At 47.6% G+C, this 15,889-nt stretch overlaps 1 protein-coding gene across 1 annotated transcript in view; it reads right to left on the minus strand.

The window, feature by feature from the left end:
- Nucleotides 1-3,244: 3,244 nt before the first annotated feature.
- The window catches only part of PXYLP1 (2-phosphoxylose phosphatase 1), a 69,364-nt gene continuing 56,719 nt past the window's right edge, over nucleotides 3,245-15,889 (minus strand). Inside the window, exons 7-8 of the mRNA XM_082839330.1 lie at nucleotides 10,281-10,420; nucleotides 3,245-5,604 (exon numbers count right to left, since the gene is read on the minus strand). Coding sequence (XP_082695456.1) covers nucleotides 4,667-5,604; nucleotides 10,281-10,420 — 1,078 coding nt within the window. The 3' untranslated portion in view covers nucleotides 3,245-4,666. The remainder of the gene's footprint in view (nucleotides 5,605-10,280; nucleotides 10,421-15,889) is intronic.

Here is a 15,889-nt window from a genome sequence, read left to right on the forward strand (position 1 = left end):
CTCCCTTTCCTAGACTTTTCTGCAGTGGCAGTGGCTTACAGGACCCCATTCTGGCCAGTAAGATGTAGATAGCAGCCTGGGTTCCTGATGACATGGTGGAGCCACTGGAGAAATAAAGCCACTGAAGGCTTTATTTGCTTAATCACTGTAGACAGTTTTCTGTTGCATGTGACCAAACAGTCCTGGATGGTTCAGAGATGCGTAATCATATTCTGCTTAAGAACATGGGCCTTTGGGTTAATGGACGACAGCTTTGAGCCTCAGCTCTGCTGCATACAGCTAGCTGTGTGAAACTTCAGAGAATTCACTCCATCACACTTCCCTTTTCCTATAAAAGTGGAAATGACAGTACCACCTAATGCGTGTCTCATGTAACACTAGGGTAGCCAACTTGTCCCTGTTTGCCTGGAACTTGCCCACTTTTAGCACTGAAACTCCCACATCCTGGGAAACTCCTCAGTCCCAGGCAAACCAGGACAGCTGGTCACCCTATTAAAACATTTCCCGAAATACCTACCTCCTTTACAAATGGAAGACTGGGTCACGAAGTCTAACAATTATATTTGATGCTGCCCCCTAGTGGCTGAGTATAATATAACATCACTGCAAAAATGCGTTTGTAAAATTATTCATGTAAGTAGTTTTTTCTTAACAAAAACTGTAACCAGGTTTTGGTCAGAAGCAGAGTTGGAATATTCTCCTAACCATTTAGATTTAAATTTTTAGCTGATGTAATCCCACTATATTTTAGTACTCACTGATACTCGCCAGCAAATATGGTATATTGTAGGGTTATTGGGAGGATTAAATGAGTGTAGGAAAGCCTCTGACACGGTGTGTCACAGTCCATGTGCTGTAAGTTTCACTGATGTCATGTAAACTTGGGTTAGAATCTGCACTTTGACAAGTGACTTCACCCTGATGAGACTGTTTCCTCATTGAATTAGGAGTAATAGGACCTCCCTCGGAGGGTTAGATTGATAGACAGATGCTTGTGGGGTGGCCCTCCCTGAGGGAAGCAGGACCCCCCAAACATTGCCTTTACTACTGAGTTCTCCAGAAGCCAGGCCTCAGGCCACCCCTCCGTGAGGGGCTCTGCAGCCCTGGGAGGAGCTGTCCCGGGGATACCTTCTCATCAACGCCACTCTGAGCTGGCTGTAGGGCTTCACAGGCCCGGAAGGCCTGACCGGACGCTCTGATGAAGTGTCAAGCCTGAGCTGGCCACTGGGCAGGCACTGGTCTCCAGGGTGCAACCCAGCGCTCAGTTCAGGGGCCTCGAGCCATGGGAGCTAACTGGTGCCCGGGCCAGAGCTCTGAGCGAGCCCCGATCAACGCGGCCTGCAGCGTGAACCCCAGCTGTCTTCCGCTCTCTACTTACGTTGTGTTTAAACACGCTTAGACTGCTCCACCTGTCCAGAAGGCTTTCTAAAGATTCAGAGAAACGGAAGCATCCCTGCCTATCCCGTGTCAGTCTCTGTGAGTTCTAGAAAAAAGGAATTACTCAAATCTTTCAAACATCTAATTCTGCTATAGCTACAAAGACCCTCAGATCGGCTTAACAGCAATTAAGGATTGCTGTTCTTCATTTCAGTTCTTCATTTCTATTTCTAAGTGAATTTAGAGAAAAAATATGTACTCTACTCATATTAATCAACACATACAATTGCTGGTCTCTCTACTTTGTTCCGTGTACCTCAAAAGCCTTGTAGTCCTATGTTAGTACCTTGGTGTTACATTTTAATTTCATGCATTTTTAATGAAAATTTAAAAATATGTCTCATCTATATCATGAAATCATGAATTATGCCTATAGCTATAAAAGAGCTGCCCAGAGCTGCCCACCTTTCTTTCTCCTTCCTTCCCTTTCTTCCTTCCTTTCCTTCTTTGTTTTCTCTTTCTTTCTTTTCCTTTTTCTTTCTTTCCCTTTCTTTCATTCTTCCTTCCTTCTTTCTCTCTCTCCTCTCTTTCTCTCTCCCCCCCTCTCTCTTTCTCCCTCTCTCTCCCTCTCGCTCTTTCTCTCTCTCCTCTCTCCCTCTCTCTCCCTCTCTCTCTCTTCCCCCCTCCCCCCCCACCGTCTCTCTCTCTCCCCCTCTCCCTTTCTCTCTCTCTCTCTCTCCTCTGCCCCACCACCCTCTCTCAATGTGGAACTCTCCAAGATATACTGTTATGGGAAGCAGCTTAATGAGAAATATATCTAAAAGACATATTGTTAAAGGAAACCTCAGCTGGGTGATCAGTGTTTGTTTATGGAAATGAAATGTCTCAGAAGTTGATATTGAGGAGGATACTTTAATGCCATGAATACCCAATGTCTTAGGAGGCAAAACCTCTATCTACACTTTTAATGTTGGCTCTTATGCAAAATATCCACCTTTACCAACAGATGTTGCGAACTGACTTTTAAAACATCTTCTGATTCACCTTTATTTTTAAATCTCAAGCTGTGTGTAGCAGTTCTGATTCAGATAGACTGTGAGTGGGAACAACAACAAAAAAACCCTGCTTAGGCTTTAAATACTCGAGAGATAACACACAATTTTCAGCAATAAAAGCAGCTCTGGGGGGCTTCCCTGGTGGCGCAGTGGTCGGGAGTCCGCCTGCCAATGCAGGGGACACGGGTTCGTGCCCCGGTCCGGGAAGATCCCACATGCCAAGGAGCGGCTAGGCCTGCAGCTCTGGGGATAAATTTTCACCCAGTCCAAGGCCACCAGCTGTGACACATCCTCTTGGCCACCGAGCCCTGATGCTGCTGTCAGAGAAGGAAGCTGCAGCCCCTCTGTGGTCCAGTGCAGGACTGCTGTCCCTTCCCATCACCCCTGAGGGCCCAGCTTGGCCTGTGGCTGGCCACACTAGGCTGGGGCCTGGCACTCCCTTACCCACATGTACTGTAGAGCAGCGGTCCCCAACCTTTTTAGCACCAGGGACTGGTTTCGTGGAAGACAGTTTTTCCACGGACAGGGTGGGGGGATGGGGGATGGTGCAGGCGGTCATGTGAGCGATGGGGAGCCATGGGGAGCGGCAGGCGAAGCTTCCCTCGCCTTCCCGCAGCTCACCTCCTGCTGTGCGGCCAGTTCCTAACAGGCTGTGGTCCGTGGCCTGGGGGTTGGGGACCCCTGCTGTAGAGCTTTCTAATTTAAAATGCTTTTGTTTATTAAAAAAAAGATAAATTAAAAAAACATATGAACTCACTTGAAAGGAAATAGAGTGACTTACAGGTACAAACCATGAGTTGTGTGTACGAGTAATCTTCAAAAATTTATTAATAGAAACGGATGTATTCAAATGCAACACTGGACAAAAAACAAACAGAAAAGGCTGGAATACCAGCGACATCGGGGAATCTCACTTTATATTTCTTCGCACAGAACTAGCACCAGTTTAGTCAGAAATCACAGACTTAATTATAATTGCTTCTAATATATAAAATACCTTATAAAGATTATTTATCTAGTAACAAACTTCTTCCAAAAACTTATTTAAAACTCAATTCAATGTACCATTTGAAACACGAAAATGGTTTAAAAATCGATCCAATTCTACTGCTCGTCGAAGGCAATGAGCCATAATTAGTTTTACTGGAAGAAAGTGCCTGAATTCAGCTTCTGGCTCCCTTCTAACCCCCAGGCAGATACAGTAAACTGAATATTTCAGAGGAATCAGAGCACATCTAAAACTCGTCTTAGAAAATATTTCCCTAGACTATAAAAATACTAAATGGAATACAAAAATTTCAGCATGTACAGCAAATAGACTACAGCAGACAAATATTTAAGACATACTCAGAACTATCTTATACCATAATCATCATGAACATCAAGTAATATTCTAATAATTTTTCTATGATTCATTTTGACTCAATGTTTATTTCCCCTCAAGTTGTGTTACAATGTCGGATACAGACCAGATTCTGTGTTTCTAGCAGAAGTTACTGGAGGCACCACTGAATAATTCTGGGTATTCAACTGGTTCTCTCGCAAAGTGCTGAAAGTGCAATTGTAGTAGAGCCTAGCTTTTAGAACAGGGATCAGCAAACTACAGCCCTCGGGCCACACCTGGCCCAGTGCCTGTTCTGTGCGGCCTAGGAACACAGCCATGCTTATTCATTCACATGCTGTCTGTCGCTGCTTTCAAGTTACAAGGGCAGAATCGAGTAGCTGTGACAGATGCTATATGTGGCCTTTGGGTCCACAAGGTCTACAATATTTACTATTTGGCCCTTTACAGAAAAAGTTTGCCTACCCCTATTTGAGATAAATCACTTCAGGAAATTGTTCACTGAACAAGGACAAGGTAAGACTGTCCCAGATGAAGAAGCTTCTGGCTGAGGTTTGCTGGTTCCATCATACAGTACCAAGGCAGATCAGAAGAACACATATGTGGACTGGCAGCTTTGCGTACTGACGCACTGTTCTGGCATCCTAAGCAAAGTCTGGCTATGATAAAGTACCTTCCTTTCTCTGTGAACTGGCCATTGTGTACCAAGTAACTCAAGTACCCAATTACAGCAACATATTCACTGTTCAACCCTAAATCTATGTGGCCCCCAAGCATGATTTCCGGCCTTTAAAAATCACCTTGTACCCTTAGCAACCAAAAGAACTAGAAGTGGACCTTTCCCATCCCTCTGTATTGGCATAGATTCTGTTAGCGCCGCACCACGTACCTTTTAGGATCCTTCCCTGTGACACGCATCAAAATAATTAGTGCTACCACTACCCAGGGCCACGAACATGTCCCTTTTGACAAAGCGGACGAAGTTTTCGAGGGGGCACATGGGCTTGGGAGACCGCTTGTGGTGATCCTGGCAGAACGAGGTGTGGAACGTGACATCGACACCGTCGTAGAGAATCCGGACGGAGTGCTCGCCGGGCTTCTCTCTGTCTTGCCAGAGCTCAAAGATCAACCTGGCCGCGAACCTCGGGAACCTGGCTTCTGTAAGGCCCAAGGCACTGAGAATCGGGGCCAGAGTGACGTCGTGAGCAGAGGAGAGAGCAAAGAGCTCTTCCTTCCGGCCCTCTGCCGCGCGCCGCATGCGGCCCACGGTCTGGTTCAGGATGGGGTGGGCGCCCAGGAGCGCGTACCCCAGATACAGTTTCTTCTCCCGCCTCTCGCTCTCGTCCTCTATCTGATGCCTCTTGATCACCTTGAAGTGCTCCATGTTAACACAGCCATTCCTGGTGCAGGGGAAGCTGACGTTGTGGCAGAAGAGGCAGAGCATGGCGTCTATGGGGTTGGCGGCCCGGAGCTGCTTGGTGGAGGTGTCCACGATCCTGGCCATCTCCTCGTAGGTCCTCTCCAGCTGCCTGTTTTTCAAACGCAACAGGTACTGCCGACGCTGCTCCTTTTCTAGGTACTGGTTCCTCAGCGGGCAGTAGCAGTTCCCAGAGCAGAACAGAGCGCTGGGCTGGTGCCGGAAATAAATCTTCTTCCAGTCAAAATCTGGGAGAAAGCCATAAAGCAGAGCCAGCCCACTCTGCAGCGTCCGGCTTTTGCCAGTGGTCTCTAAGCGAAGCTGCTCTGTGGACCAGTCACTGGGCAGGAGTCTGTGTTTCTTCAGGTAGACGTCCCTCAGCAGCTGGCCATTCTGCAGATGCTGCACAACCCCTGAAACACAAGAGTGCCACACGCTTGCCTTGCTACCAGCTTAGCAGAAGGAACAGCACGGGGAGTCGAGGCCCGTCCAACTCTGGAATGCTTTAGACGGCGAACGATTACGTCCTCGAGCCTGGCCCCCAGTGCGTGGAAGCCCCGAGAACGGGCTCACGTCAGCGTGCCAAGGGAGCCCCTCAGGGTTATCCACAAAGGGACGAGCAGAGCGGGGCCCGGTCCTCTGGACCCACGCCTTTCTGGGAAGCACAAGGACCATTTATCTGCCTTGATTCCTCCCTTCTGACTGGTCCCTCCCCTGGAGGAGGGATGTGACTGGCGGGGCTCAGAGGGTAGGAACCATCGCACTGGTGGACGTCTAGGAGGTAACTGGCAGGGGCCTAAGGAGAGCTTTCTCCCTCCTGCGCTGGGACAAATCATTCCTCAGTGTGCCCGGGGAGTTCATGGAAATCTGTCAGGCAAGGAGAACAAGTCACTTGCTGGCTGCCTAGTCCCCTCACCCTGGGGACGTTCCCTCCTTCACACCATCCTCCCTACTGTCCCAGCTGAAGGCTCTCTGCTCACCTTCTGGGTACATTCTGCCCAATCCTGCTAGGGCTTTACCTGCTCATCAGCAAGGATACTGTCTCTGTATGGATCTGGAATGATCTCCCAGATACTCAGAATATTTGGGGAAAAAAAAAAAGCAAACTGCAGAACAGTATGTTTATTATGCTGCTTTTAAATAAAAATGAGGGGAAAATAAGAACGTGTATTGGCAGCTGTCTGTGTTTTGCATAGAAAAATTTTGCGAGGATGCACAATGGTTACCTGGGGATGATGGGGGCACAGACATGGGGGGGGGAGATGGAACATGGGTAGGAGCGTGAATTTTAAGTTTACCCTTTAGTTGTCATAGTTTCGAACTACACACAGGAACTATACCACAGTATAGTATCTTGAAAAAAAAAAAGGAAAAAACTGCAAAAGTCTTATCTTCAAGCAGGAGAAGGTGGTCCAAGATGAAAGCAAGCTCACCCTGCAGCCAACAGGATGTTGGGATGGAATTTCAGTGCAAGGTCTGCATTCTCCGAGAGTGTCAATCACAGGCAGGCCCTATGACCAGTAATGCCACTTATTCAGATGCCCCACCACAAAGATGAGAAGACCTCAGGCTGAAATGCGTGAGACAGAGGGAACGGTGTTGGCCCAGGAAGGGGAATAGCTCAGGAAAAAAAAAAAAAGAAGGATGTGTAGGTCCTACTTTGAATGAAGAGTATTGACAGCAGAATTCCCTGAGAGATCTGGGCTGGGGTAGGTCTTCGCATTTCCAAATGACCCGCATAAAGGGACCAGCCATGAGTGACAAACATCCAGAATGTGTGTCTGCCCCCGTTCCCCTCTGGGCCTACCCTGTATTCTGAGGCTATGTACGTTAAGGCTGGCGCGCTTACTGTGTGCCAACCTTTCTCCTTTAATCCTCACGAAAACCCAGCAAAGAAGGTATATTATCATTATCCCCCTTTTCCTTATTTTACAGATGAGGAAACTGAGGCCCAAGTCATTCACAGTTAAGACGTGGCCGAGCAGAACTCCAGCCCCTGCCCCGGCCCAACCTTGTGCTCACGTCACCTCCTCCCTACATGTTCCTGCAGAAACACTACCCATTCAGGGCTTCTCCTTCTCTCCAAACACGGCCTGCATCTTCATGCCTCTGTTCACGCCCTTCCCTTTCTCTTCCCAGTGAAATCCTCATCCTGGCTCCAATACTACCTTCTCTGTCTCCCTCCTCCTCCCCCGCTCCCCAGAGGTCCAATTAATCATTCCCTCCTGTTCGCACAGGCCGCTGGACCGCTAAGGCAACAGCTGCATACATTGAGCCTAGCATATGCTAGCACTGTGCTGGGCGCTTTACACATGCTGTCTACTGCAGCTTGCCACCAGCGCTGTCGGGAAGATGTTATGAGCTCCGTTTCACAGGTCTGTCTACTCCTAAACCCGTGTTTACTCTGTAAGAGCCTGCGACTCGCAGCAACACCCTCAGGGGTCTCCATGCGCTGTACCACTGCAGCTGCAGGTTCCTTTAGGACAGCACCTCAGTCATCCAGCCACCGCCCCTCCCCTACATGCGGCAGCTGCCAAAGCATCTGGGGACAGAGTAGGCACTTATGGTCAGTCGCATCTTACACAGCTCCTGTGCGGTGCCCAAAGTGTGCCACTTACAAATGATGATTCTAACAGCGATGTGAAATTTCAAATAGAAGATAAAAGTGACCACCAAAAGAGAACGCGGGAATAGGAGCAAACAACCGCAAAAATGATTTCTAGGGTAATACTAATTTAGAAAACGATGATGATCACAGGTCAATGGGGAAGAAAGGTTAGAAGGAATAGCTGCTCGATGCAGTTACCCTGACTTCCTAGCCAGCTGACGGACACTGACCCTCAAGGACCCCGTCAGGTTCCCTCAGGAACTTGAACGTGTAAATTCATCTCTACACGTGGCTAGGACTGTGTTGACAGACACACAGCAAAACCACAGAGGTAGGGACAGACAGCTTCTTTATTGCTGGTACCAGTCTCTGGAGGTCTGGTCATATTCTTGCCCTTAAGAGTCTGTGAGTCACGCTGAATCTTTATAATAAATGTCCTTTTTCCGCTTGAGTTGGTTTCTATTACTTGCAATCAGTGGTTCTAGACAAGCACGGTTCTGCCCTCAGGGAGGGTTTGGGTTGTCACAATAATATGCGGAAGTACGTTCCCCCGATCCCTCGTGGGTGGGGTCCAAGGGCCAGACAGTCTTCACAAGGAACTGTTTTCTGTTCCACGTAACTTTTGAATGTATAAGACATTCCCTCATGTGAAAACCCTGTTTAAATACTTCAATCTCAAATCTGGTTGTTTGTGTCTATAAACACAAAACCATTTTTGCATAACATTAACATCCACTGAATTTTCCAGAAAGGCAATATAAATTAAGGGACACGTGTCTTTTGTTTTGATCACAACTTGTCAAAAAAATCATGTCCTGACACGGAGTAGTAGTCACCAATACACATCCCTTGATCAGTCTGCATTTGTAGCTGTGACACACTTCAATCTACACTGAAGTGCAAGCAATTGATCATTTCATCCTATTTTCTAACAAAGGTGCGCTCAGGCGTTTATGCTGAGATATACAGAATTATATAATAAATTAGTTTCCTGTTGTTTCTACTTCATATTACAATTAGGGTGCCTGACATAACTGTTTTTTAAAATTATGTATATAGAAAAGTTATACTCGAATTTCACTTCAGGATAGTTCAGGGAGCACCACAAAACACTTGTTAATAAAAGGGGGTGCTGGATCTGGTAGGAGGAGAACTCCTGTTTTAAACTAATGCAGAGCTTGTGCACGTGAACTAATTAGCCAAAGCTTTTGACAAAACTCCTTATTCAAGGCTTGTCCTCCAGAGACTTAAGCTCGCCCCACTCTGTCACTCTGTATCCCCAATAATAATGGCTTTCAAAACATGGCGAAACCAACAGGGCCAAGTACAGGACAGAGACCTTCCTTCCATCAAAGCTGAGGTCCTAAGATGCTGGTGGATCAAGAAACAGAACGTGGCCAATCGGTCGCCTTGATTCCTCCAGAAAGGCTGGTGGCCACACAAAAGTCCTTTAAGGTCCCAGACTGAGGAAGTAGGAAGCTGGAACCTCTTAGGGGACCACCAGTTCCTTCTCGTACCGACAAAGGTGACCCCACTGTTAATCACCAACCTATGCTGACAGTGAACTGGCAGCACAACCGTATGAACAGGGCTGCGGAGGGAGAGATGGGTTTCTGTGAGGCACACACAAGCCAGACAAACGCCATGCTCAGTGGGGCTCTGCCATTTGCGTGTCTCCCTGAGATCTGCTGCATTAAAACCTTTCAGCTGTTTTGTCTGAAGTAGCTAAGAACATGGGACTGGTTACATGAGTCATGGCCCATTCATAGTGGAATAATATGAAGCTGTCAGAAATGACATTGTTGATGAACATTTATTGATAGGGAAAGATGATCTCAACATATTGTTAAGTGAAAAAGTAGGTTACAAAACAGTGTTTAGGAAGATACCACCTGTGAGAATGAGTGTGTGTCTGTGTGTGTGTGCACGCCCACAAGTGCATGCAGATATAAACACAGGAAGAAAGATTATTCATTTCTTTGGTGGGATTATGAGTGCTTTAAATTTTCTTCCTTTTGCTTAATTGTCTTTCCTGCTTTCTCTTCCATGAACACATATAGTTTTTGTAATAAGAAAAAAGGTTTTTTTTTTTTTTTTTTTTTTTCGGTATGTGGGCCTCTCACTGTTGTGGTCTCTCGCGTTGTGGAGCACAGGCTCTGGACACGCAGGCTCAGCGGCCATGGCTCACGGGCCCAGCTCCGCGGCATGTGGGATCTTCCCGGACCGGGGCACGAACCCGTGTCCCCTGCATCGGCAGGCGGACTCTTAACCACTGCACCACCAGGGAAGCCCAAAAGGTTATTTTTAATATTTAGAAATCACATGTTGAATCAGATACCTTGGTGAGCACACAGTTGCTTGAGGTGCTGGCCCTACTCACCCCTGCACCCACAGCGTCTTTCCCAGGAGGCCCCGATACACGCGTCCGCCAAATACAAGAGCGGGTGGGAGACTGAGTCGGGGAGGGGCAGCCCCACATACCTGTCTGTGTGAGCTCTCCCATCTCACACAGCTGGTGGCTGGGATAAAGAGGCAGGGAGTGCAGGGGGCTTTCGAAAGAGGCTCCAGATCCTTTGGACATGTGACTCACGAAAGCCTCCAGTTTAGGGTGATACGGTTTCCTAAAGAGGCAACACAGAGAGAGTTAGTGGTTCGCGTGCTCCAAAACCGTCCGTGGCGATTTCAGCCTCAGCAAGCAGGATCCCAAGTGAGCCAAGACCTTTTTCACCCACAATAGTAGTACAGTCCAGTTTCAAGATTACCTGCCCGCTGCCACCTACACATAAAATCCCCACTCCGAAAGGCCAGCCCGAGACCCCGCCCTCCAGCGAAGTGTCCATCATCCTCAGCACCGTGGGAGTCAGCATTGACCTCACCCACCCGGTTCCCCAGGCCGCCCCACTCCTGTCTCCCCCTCCAGGAGGCCACCAACCCCCGGACCCGAGGCAGCCAAGCGGAGGCTGCGGGTCCTCCTCAATTTCTCCCTCCCCTGCGCCCTGCACATGTGTCCTCCTGGGCTTCTCTGCCCCTCTCTCCTGTATCCCTGCATCCCTGAGCAGGGTCTGCCTCAGTCAGCCTCTGTCTGGATGGCATGGGCCCCTCCTTGGCCTGCCTGCAGTCACATCTTGCCTCCTCCACAGCCAGTGAGGTCGACGTAGAAGGCAACCCCGACTGTCACTGCTCTTCCACGGTGCCACCTTCCCAAGAAGCCACGCACAGCCGTCAGTCTACTCTGGCCCTGCCTCACGTTGAGGCCCAGGGCTCCCTAATGCTGTGCTCTGGCCACGTACAGCATCTGCCTGCAAACCTGTTCTTTCATGCTTCCAAGACTTTCCACATGCTGCCTCTTCCTCCTAGAAAATGCATCCCGACCTTCACTGGGGTAACCCTTAATCCTTAACTTATGTGACCTCTGGAAAATCTCCTGTGAAGAAAATTAACTGATTAAGATAACCCAGATCTCTACAGCTCACTATGCAATTTGCACATATGGTATCTCATGGCATGTGGGGTGGGGATGAATAGTGAAAAAAAAAACAACACAGCAGGTTATTCATGAGATCTGACATTACTTACATTTCTGCCATGAAGTACACATGGTAAATCAAGATTTATTGTTCTAGTCACTAAGACACAATTTCCCTGAATAATGAAATGACCCATGAATATATACACATTTTCTCTGAATAATGAGATGACCTATGGGTACACACACCTTTTCTTTAAATAATGAAATGGCCTATGAACGTTTATACATTTCCAGCTGAACAGAGGTGGACAGATAGAGTAGTTCCCGACTAAACTAAATCAGCACGAAAAGAAGCAAAGGTACATTGTTTAACGGCAGACCCCCGCTGCCTGAGAGCCTAATTAACTCTGGCAGTGTTTCACAATGGCTGCCAAAATGGGTTTATCTTTCAAAAACATAAAGCTAAAAAAAAAAATCCATTCCAGAAATATGTTTTAAAATTAGAGGATGCTAATCCTGACATACAGTATATAGTCTAATAAATCACCCTGGATTGCTAGAGGGCATTATGGCTTTCCATAAAAACAGAGAATGTGTTATTCTCCCTGAGGCTAAAACACATAAATATTTGCAAACTCTGAAATAAAATGTCCAGACTGATGATGAGGCCGCCAAAACAAATCCACATAAACAAAGGCTATCCATCAACAGGAGTCAAATGTTCTGCTCCGGGCCATTATTTCAGGTTGGTGATGTTTGAGGGGCTAAGAAAAGCTTTGCTACCAGTTTTAGAAATGAAATTTCACTACTGAAAGTTTTCAGGGAATCTGACTCCTTAATGGTGCATTAATATCTAACTGTATTCATGGAAACTCGTTTTTGATATGGAAAGATGACTTCACTTACGGAAGAGAATAACAGAAGACTTTTAATCAGGAAGAGGACCAGGTAACCTGAGTCCCTGGGCCTGTCCTGGATCTGAATGACCAGACCCTGAGGCAGGAGACAGACGGGCCCCAGGCTGCGCAGCTGAAGTCTGTCCCCTGTGGACAGATACCCCAAGATAAAGACAATGGCGGGAGCCAGGAGGAGCTGAGTCCTGCTGAGATCAAAGATAAAGAGACCACATATTTCTCATTCTGGAGGTCAAGGAGACCCCCAAGCTACGCATGTGCAGAAAGGATCCTCAGGGGAGGGGGTGCTAGACCATAATGTGTTCTGTCAACTTCTCAGGGAACCTAGCGCCCGAGTCCATCTTGGCTAAAAGATGCACGTGCACCCAGGGTAGGGCCCTGAGCCAGACAAGATATGGACTCAAAGCCAGACAAAGCAAGATGATTGGAAACGCAGAACTGCCTCCATATAAGTGATTTAACCCACCCCAAAAGCCCACGGCTCTCTTTCTCTCTCTCTGAGCCCTCCCGTGCTTTCTCCGCGCGTATCTTCTCTCCTAATAAACACTTTACTTGCCTCACTACTTTTTGTCTCTTTGCTGAATTCTTTCTTCAAAGCAGGCCAGGGCAGCACTGTGGCCTGGGTTCAATCCCCCGTCAGGCAACTGAGATTCCCACTTCAAGCTGACACAGCCAAAACCACCCGAGATTAGTCCCGCCTACTGCATCTACTGCTCCATCCCTGCAGTGGAGAGGGTACCCAGCGCACGGTAAATACCTCAGAAGCACACGGAAATGATTTCGACTGGGAAGTGCCCAACCTTCGATGCTTCAAGAGAAGTCCAAGCCTTCTTAATCTGTAGCAACGAATATGGCAAGTTCCCATAGTGTTTATTAAAGTATCCAGATTTTGATGGAAATATTAAAAATAAAGGCTGTGGTGAGTGAGACTGTTACTTGTAACAGACTCTCTTTGACCAAATTTTCGTCTCCTCTGAACCCTCTTCCCATCCAAGCCTTGACCTCTGGACTTTCATTTTCTTTGGATTTATATCTGTCTTTGCATTGCCCGTTTTCAGCAAAAATCCTGCTAAGTCTGTTTAGCCAGACTCTCCCACTTTTGATATCTGATCACCCTTGATACGTGATCAAACTCCTCACCCCCGGTGGTGTCTGATCACCCTGGTCTGCCTTCAGCAAGAGTCCCGTGGAGTGAGTTTAGCCAGAACCCCCTGACCCCTGATGTCTCCTCATAGTAATTCCCCATCCACTGACCCACACCCTGCTCCTGGGCTATAAAACCCCACTTGTCCATGCTGTATTTGGAACTGAGTCCAGTTCTACCCTTCTGCATTAACTCCTGAATGAGATCTGTTTTTACCACTTTATCTGTTCTCTGGCTCTGTTTTTTCTTTAACAGCTATATACTAAAATCTATCCTCCTCTTCTTGGCAACTTGGTTAGAGCCCATTTCTGAAGTCCTAGTGGTCAGGCAGAGCCACGTGACTAAGTATTCTCCAGTGGAATGGAAGGATGTATGCCAGTCTGTGTTTAGGCTTTCAGATCACGGGCGTGCCCCCTTCACACTCTCTCCCTTCCTTCTGGCCGCTATTCAGGCACTGCAGCAACCCAGGTTCAGTCACGTAGACATGCCTAGGGCACGGTGGGAGCAACAACCTGGAAGGAACCTGGGGCCCTGAATGACCAGGCAAAGCCAAGTTATACAACCTGGAACACTCATCTCAGACCTTCATGCAAGAGATGAACTTCTATTATCTAAGGCAATGCATTCTTGGTTCTCTTTTTTATTTTTTGGGCGCACCACACGGCTTATGGTTCACGGACCAGGGACTGAATCCAGGCCCACAGCAGTGAAAATGCTGAGTCCTAACCACTGGACCACCAGGGAATTCCTCCTTGGTTGTCTTTATTATAACAGCATGCAGCCTAGCCTTACCCTGACCAACACAGAAATGATTATATCTGTGATGATGAATTTTTCTTCAGGAAAAACCCACGTTACTGTATTCTCATTGGAAATCTATTTTCATATTGAAAATGGAAAGAACCAGCAGTGCTACCATCTTAAGCCTTCAAACCATTCACTTCAGAGGTCTTGTTTACATTTTTATATGCATTTTTCACACGTATTTATGCCACAAAGCATACGTGGAACCCCAAGGCTCATCTACACACCTGTAAGAAAACTTATTGTGCTTTAGCCATAATCTGAGCAACTACTGAGCTCTGTACAGATCATTAAGACGAGCAGAGAAGAGGGATAAGACCAGTGACACTGTTACCAGGAAACACAATTCAAAAAAGCTTATATGGCTAGAAACCATAACAAGTTCATAGCATGGATTTTTACAATTTATGCTAATTAAGGAATTTATTATTTTACATTATTAATAAAACGAAATTCTAAAAAGATAAACTTAGTATACCTTTCTCAGTCTTTAGCTTTCTGGACCTTTTCGCTCTGTTTGAGGTGATTACCCACCCCCTCCCCCTTCCTGAAACTCTGCTTCCTCAGCTCTCATAACATCACTCTCCTGCCTCCTTCCTGTTGCAACTTCTCCATCTCCTCCTGGGACCCGCCTTTCTCTCCGCGCTGTAACTGGCTGGTGCTCGTATAGGGCTCTGTTTTTGGCCCTTACCTCACTCCAGAGGCTCTGTATGGGATACCGTTCAAGTCCACAGCTTCGGCTGCCATCTACATGCTAAACTCTCAAGTCAACCTCCACCTCCCGGCCAGACAACGTTCCTGAGCCCCACGACTACTCACGAGGAGGCAGCTTCCACTACAAAGACTCTGAGAGTCGTGGAAGGTGTCCTTAGGAAGGGAAACACTGGGGTGTCCGGCTCCTGCTGGTTCAGCTCACTGCACGCCCGCCGCCAGCCCAGACAGTGTCCTTCACCAGACGGGAGTAATGGGCACAATTCAGGACGCTCCGCCTTTGAGGCGGCCATAAAAATTAATAATTCGTGAAGCCGAACTGGCACCTGGGAAGGCAGCAGGCACAGCTGGTGACCCAGATCCCACAGTCCCAGGGGGTTCAGAGGCCCAGAGTGGGTCCCCTTAGCTGGGGGTCCTGCTCACTCTTACACTAAATGTGCGTTTATAATGACAAGTCAACTTCTATTGTTATAAAAGATGGAATTCATTAAATGCCATTAATTAATTAAACATGCATACTCCACCCACTTTCTATAAACGATTCAAAGTAGCTCCTAAAAATACAGAATGTATTTGTATGAAATAGAACTAGACCAAAAGACCAAGGCCGGGGGGAAATGAGGCAGAGGCAGCAGGGGCAGCTGGTCCCCAGGAACTGCACCTCTCAGCTGGGAGCTCCAGAAGTGGCCCCGTCAGGGCTGTGGCAGAACGAGGGACCCCGGGACCCGACCTGGCCCTGTGACCACGACCACTCAGAGAGGAAAAGAGGCCGGGCCTGGGAGATTCCAGGCTGCTTTGGTAAATGAAACACCATTTCTCAAGCTCTCAGTGGGAACCAGGCTCTCAGCGCTTTACTCCATCACCTTAGTAGACTTCGCGAGGATGTTTTAGGGGAGGTACGGTAAGTCCCCTACATACGAACCTCCAAAGCTTTCAAAGATGTGAACGTACGTTCGCATGTCCGATCACGTAAGTTAGTTCACGTGTCTGGTGTCATCTGTAAAACTTGGGTACCTCGGCTAACTCTGTTGGACTTACGAACAAACTG

Source organism: Leucopleurus acutus (assembly GCF_964270905.1).
Source record: "Leucopleurus acutus genome assembly, chromosome: 5".
NCBI lineage: Eukaryota > Metazoa > Chordata > Mammalia > Artiodactyla > Delphinidae > Leucopleurus > Leucopleurus acutus.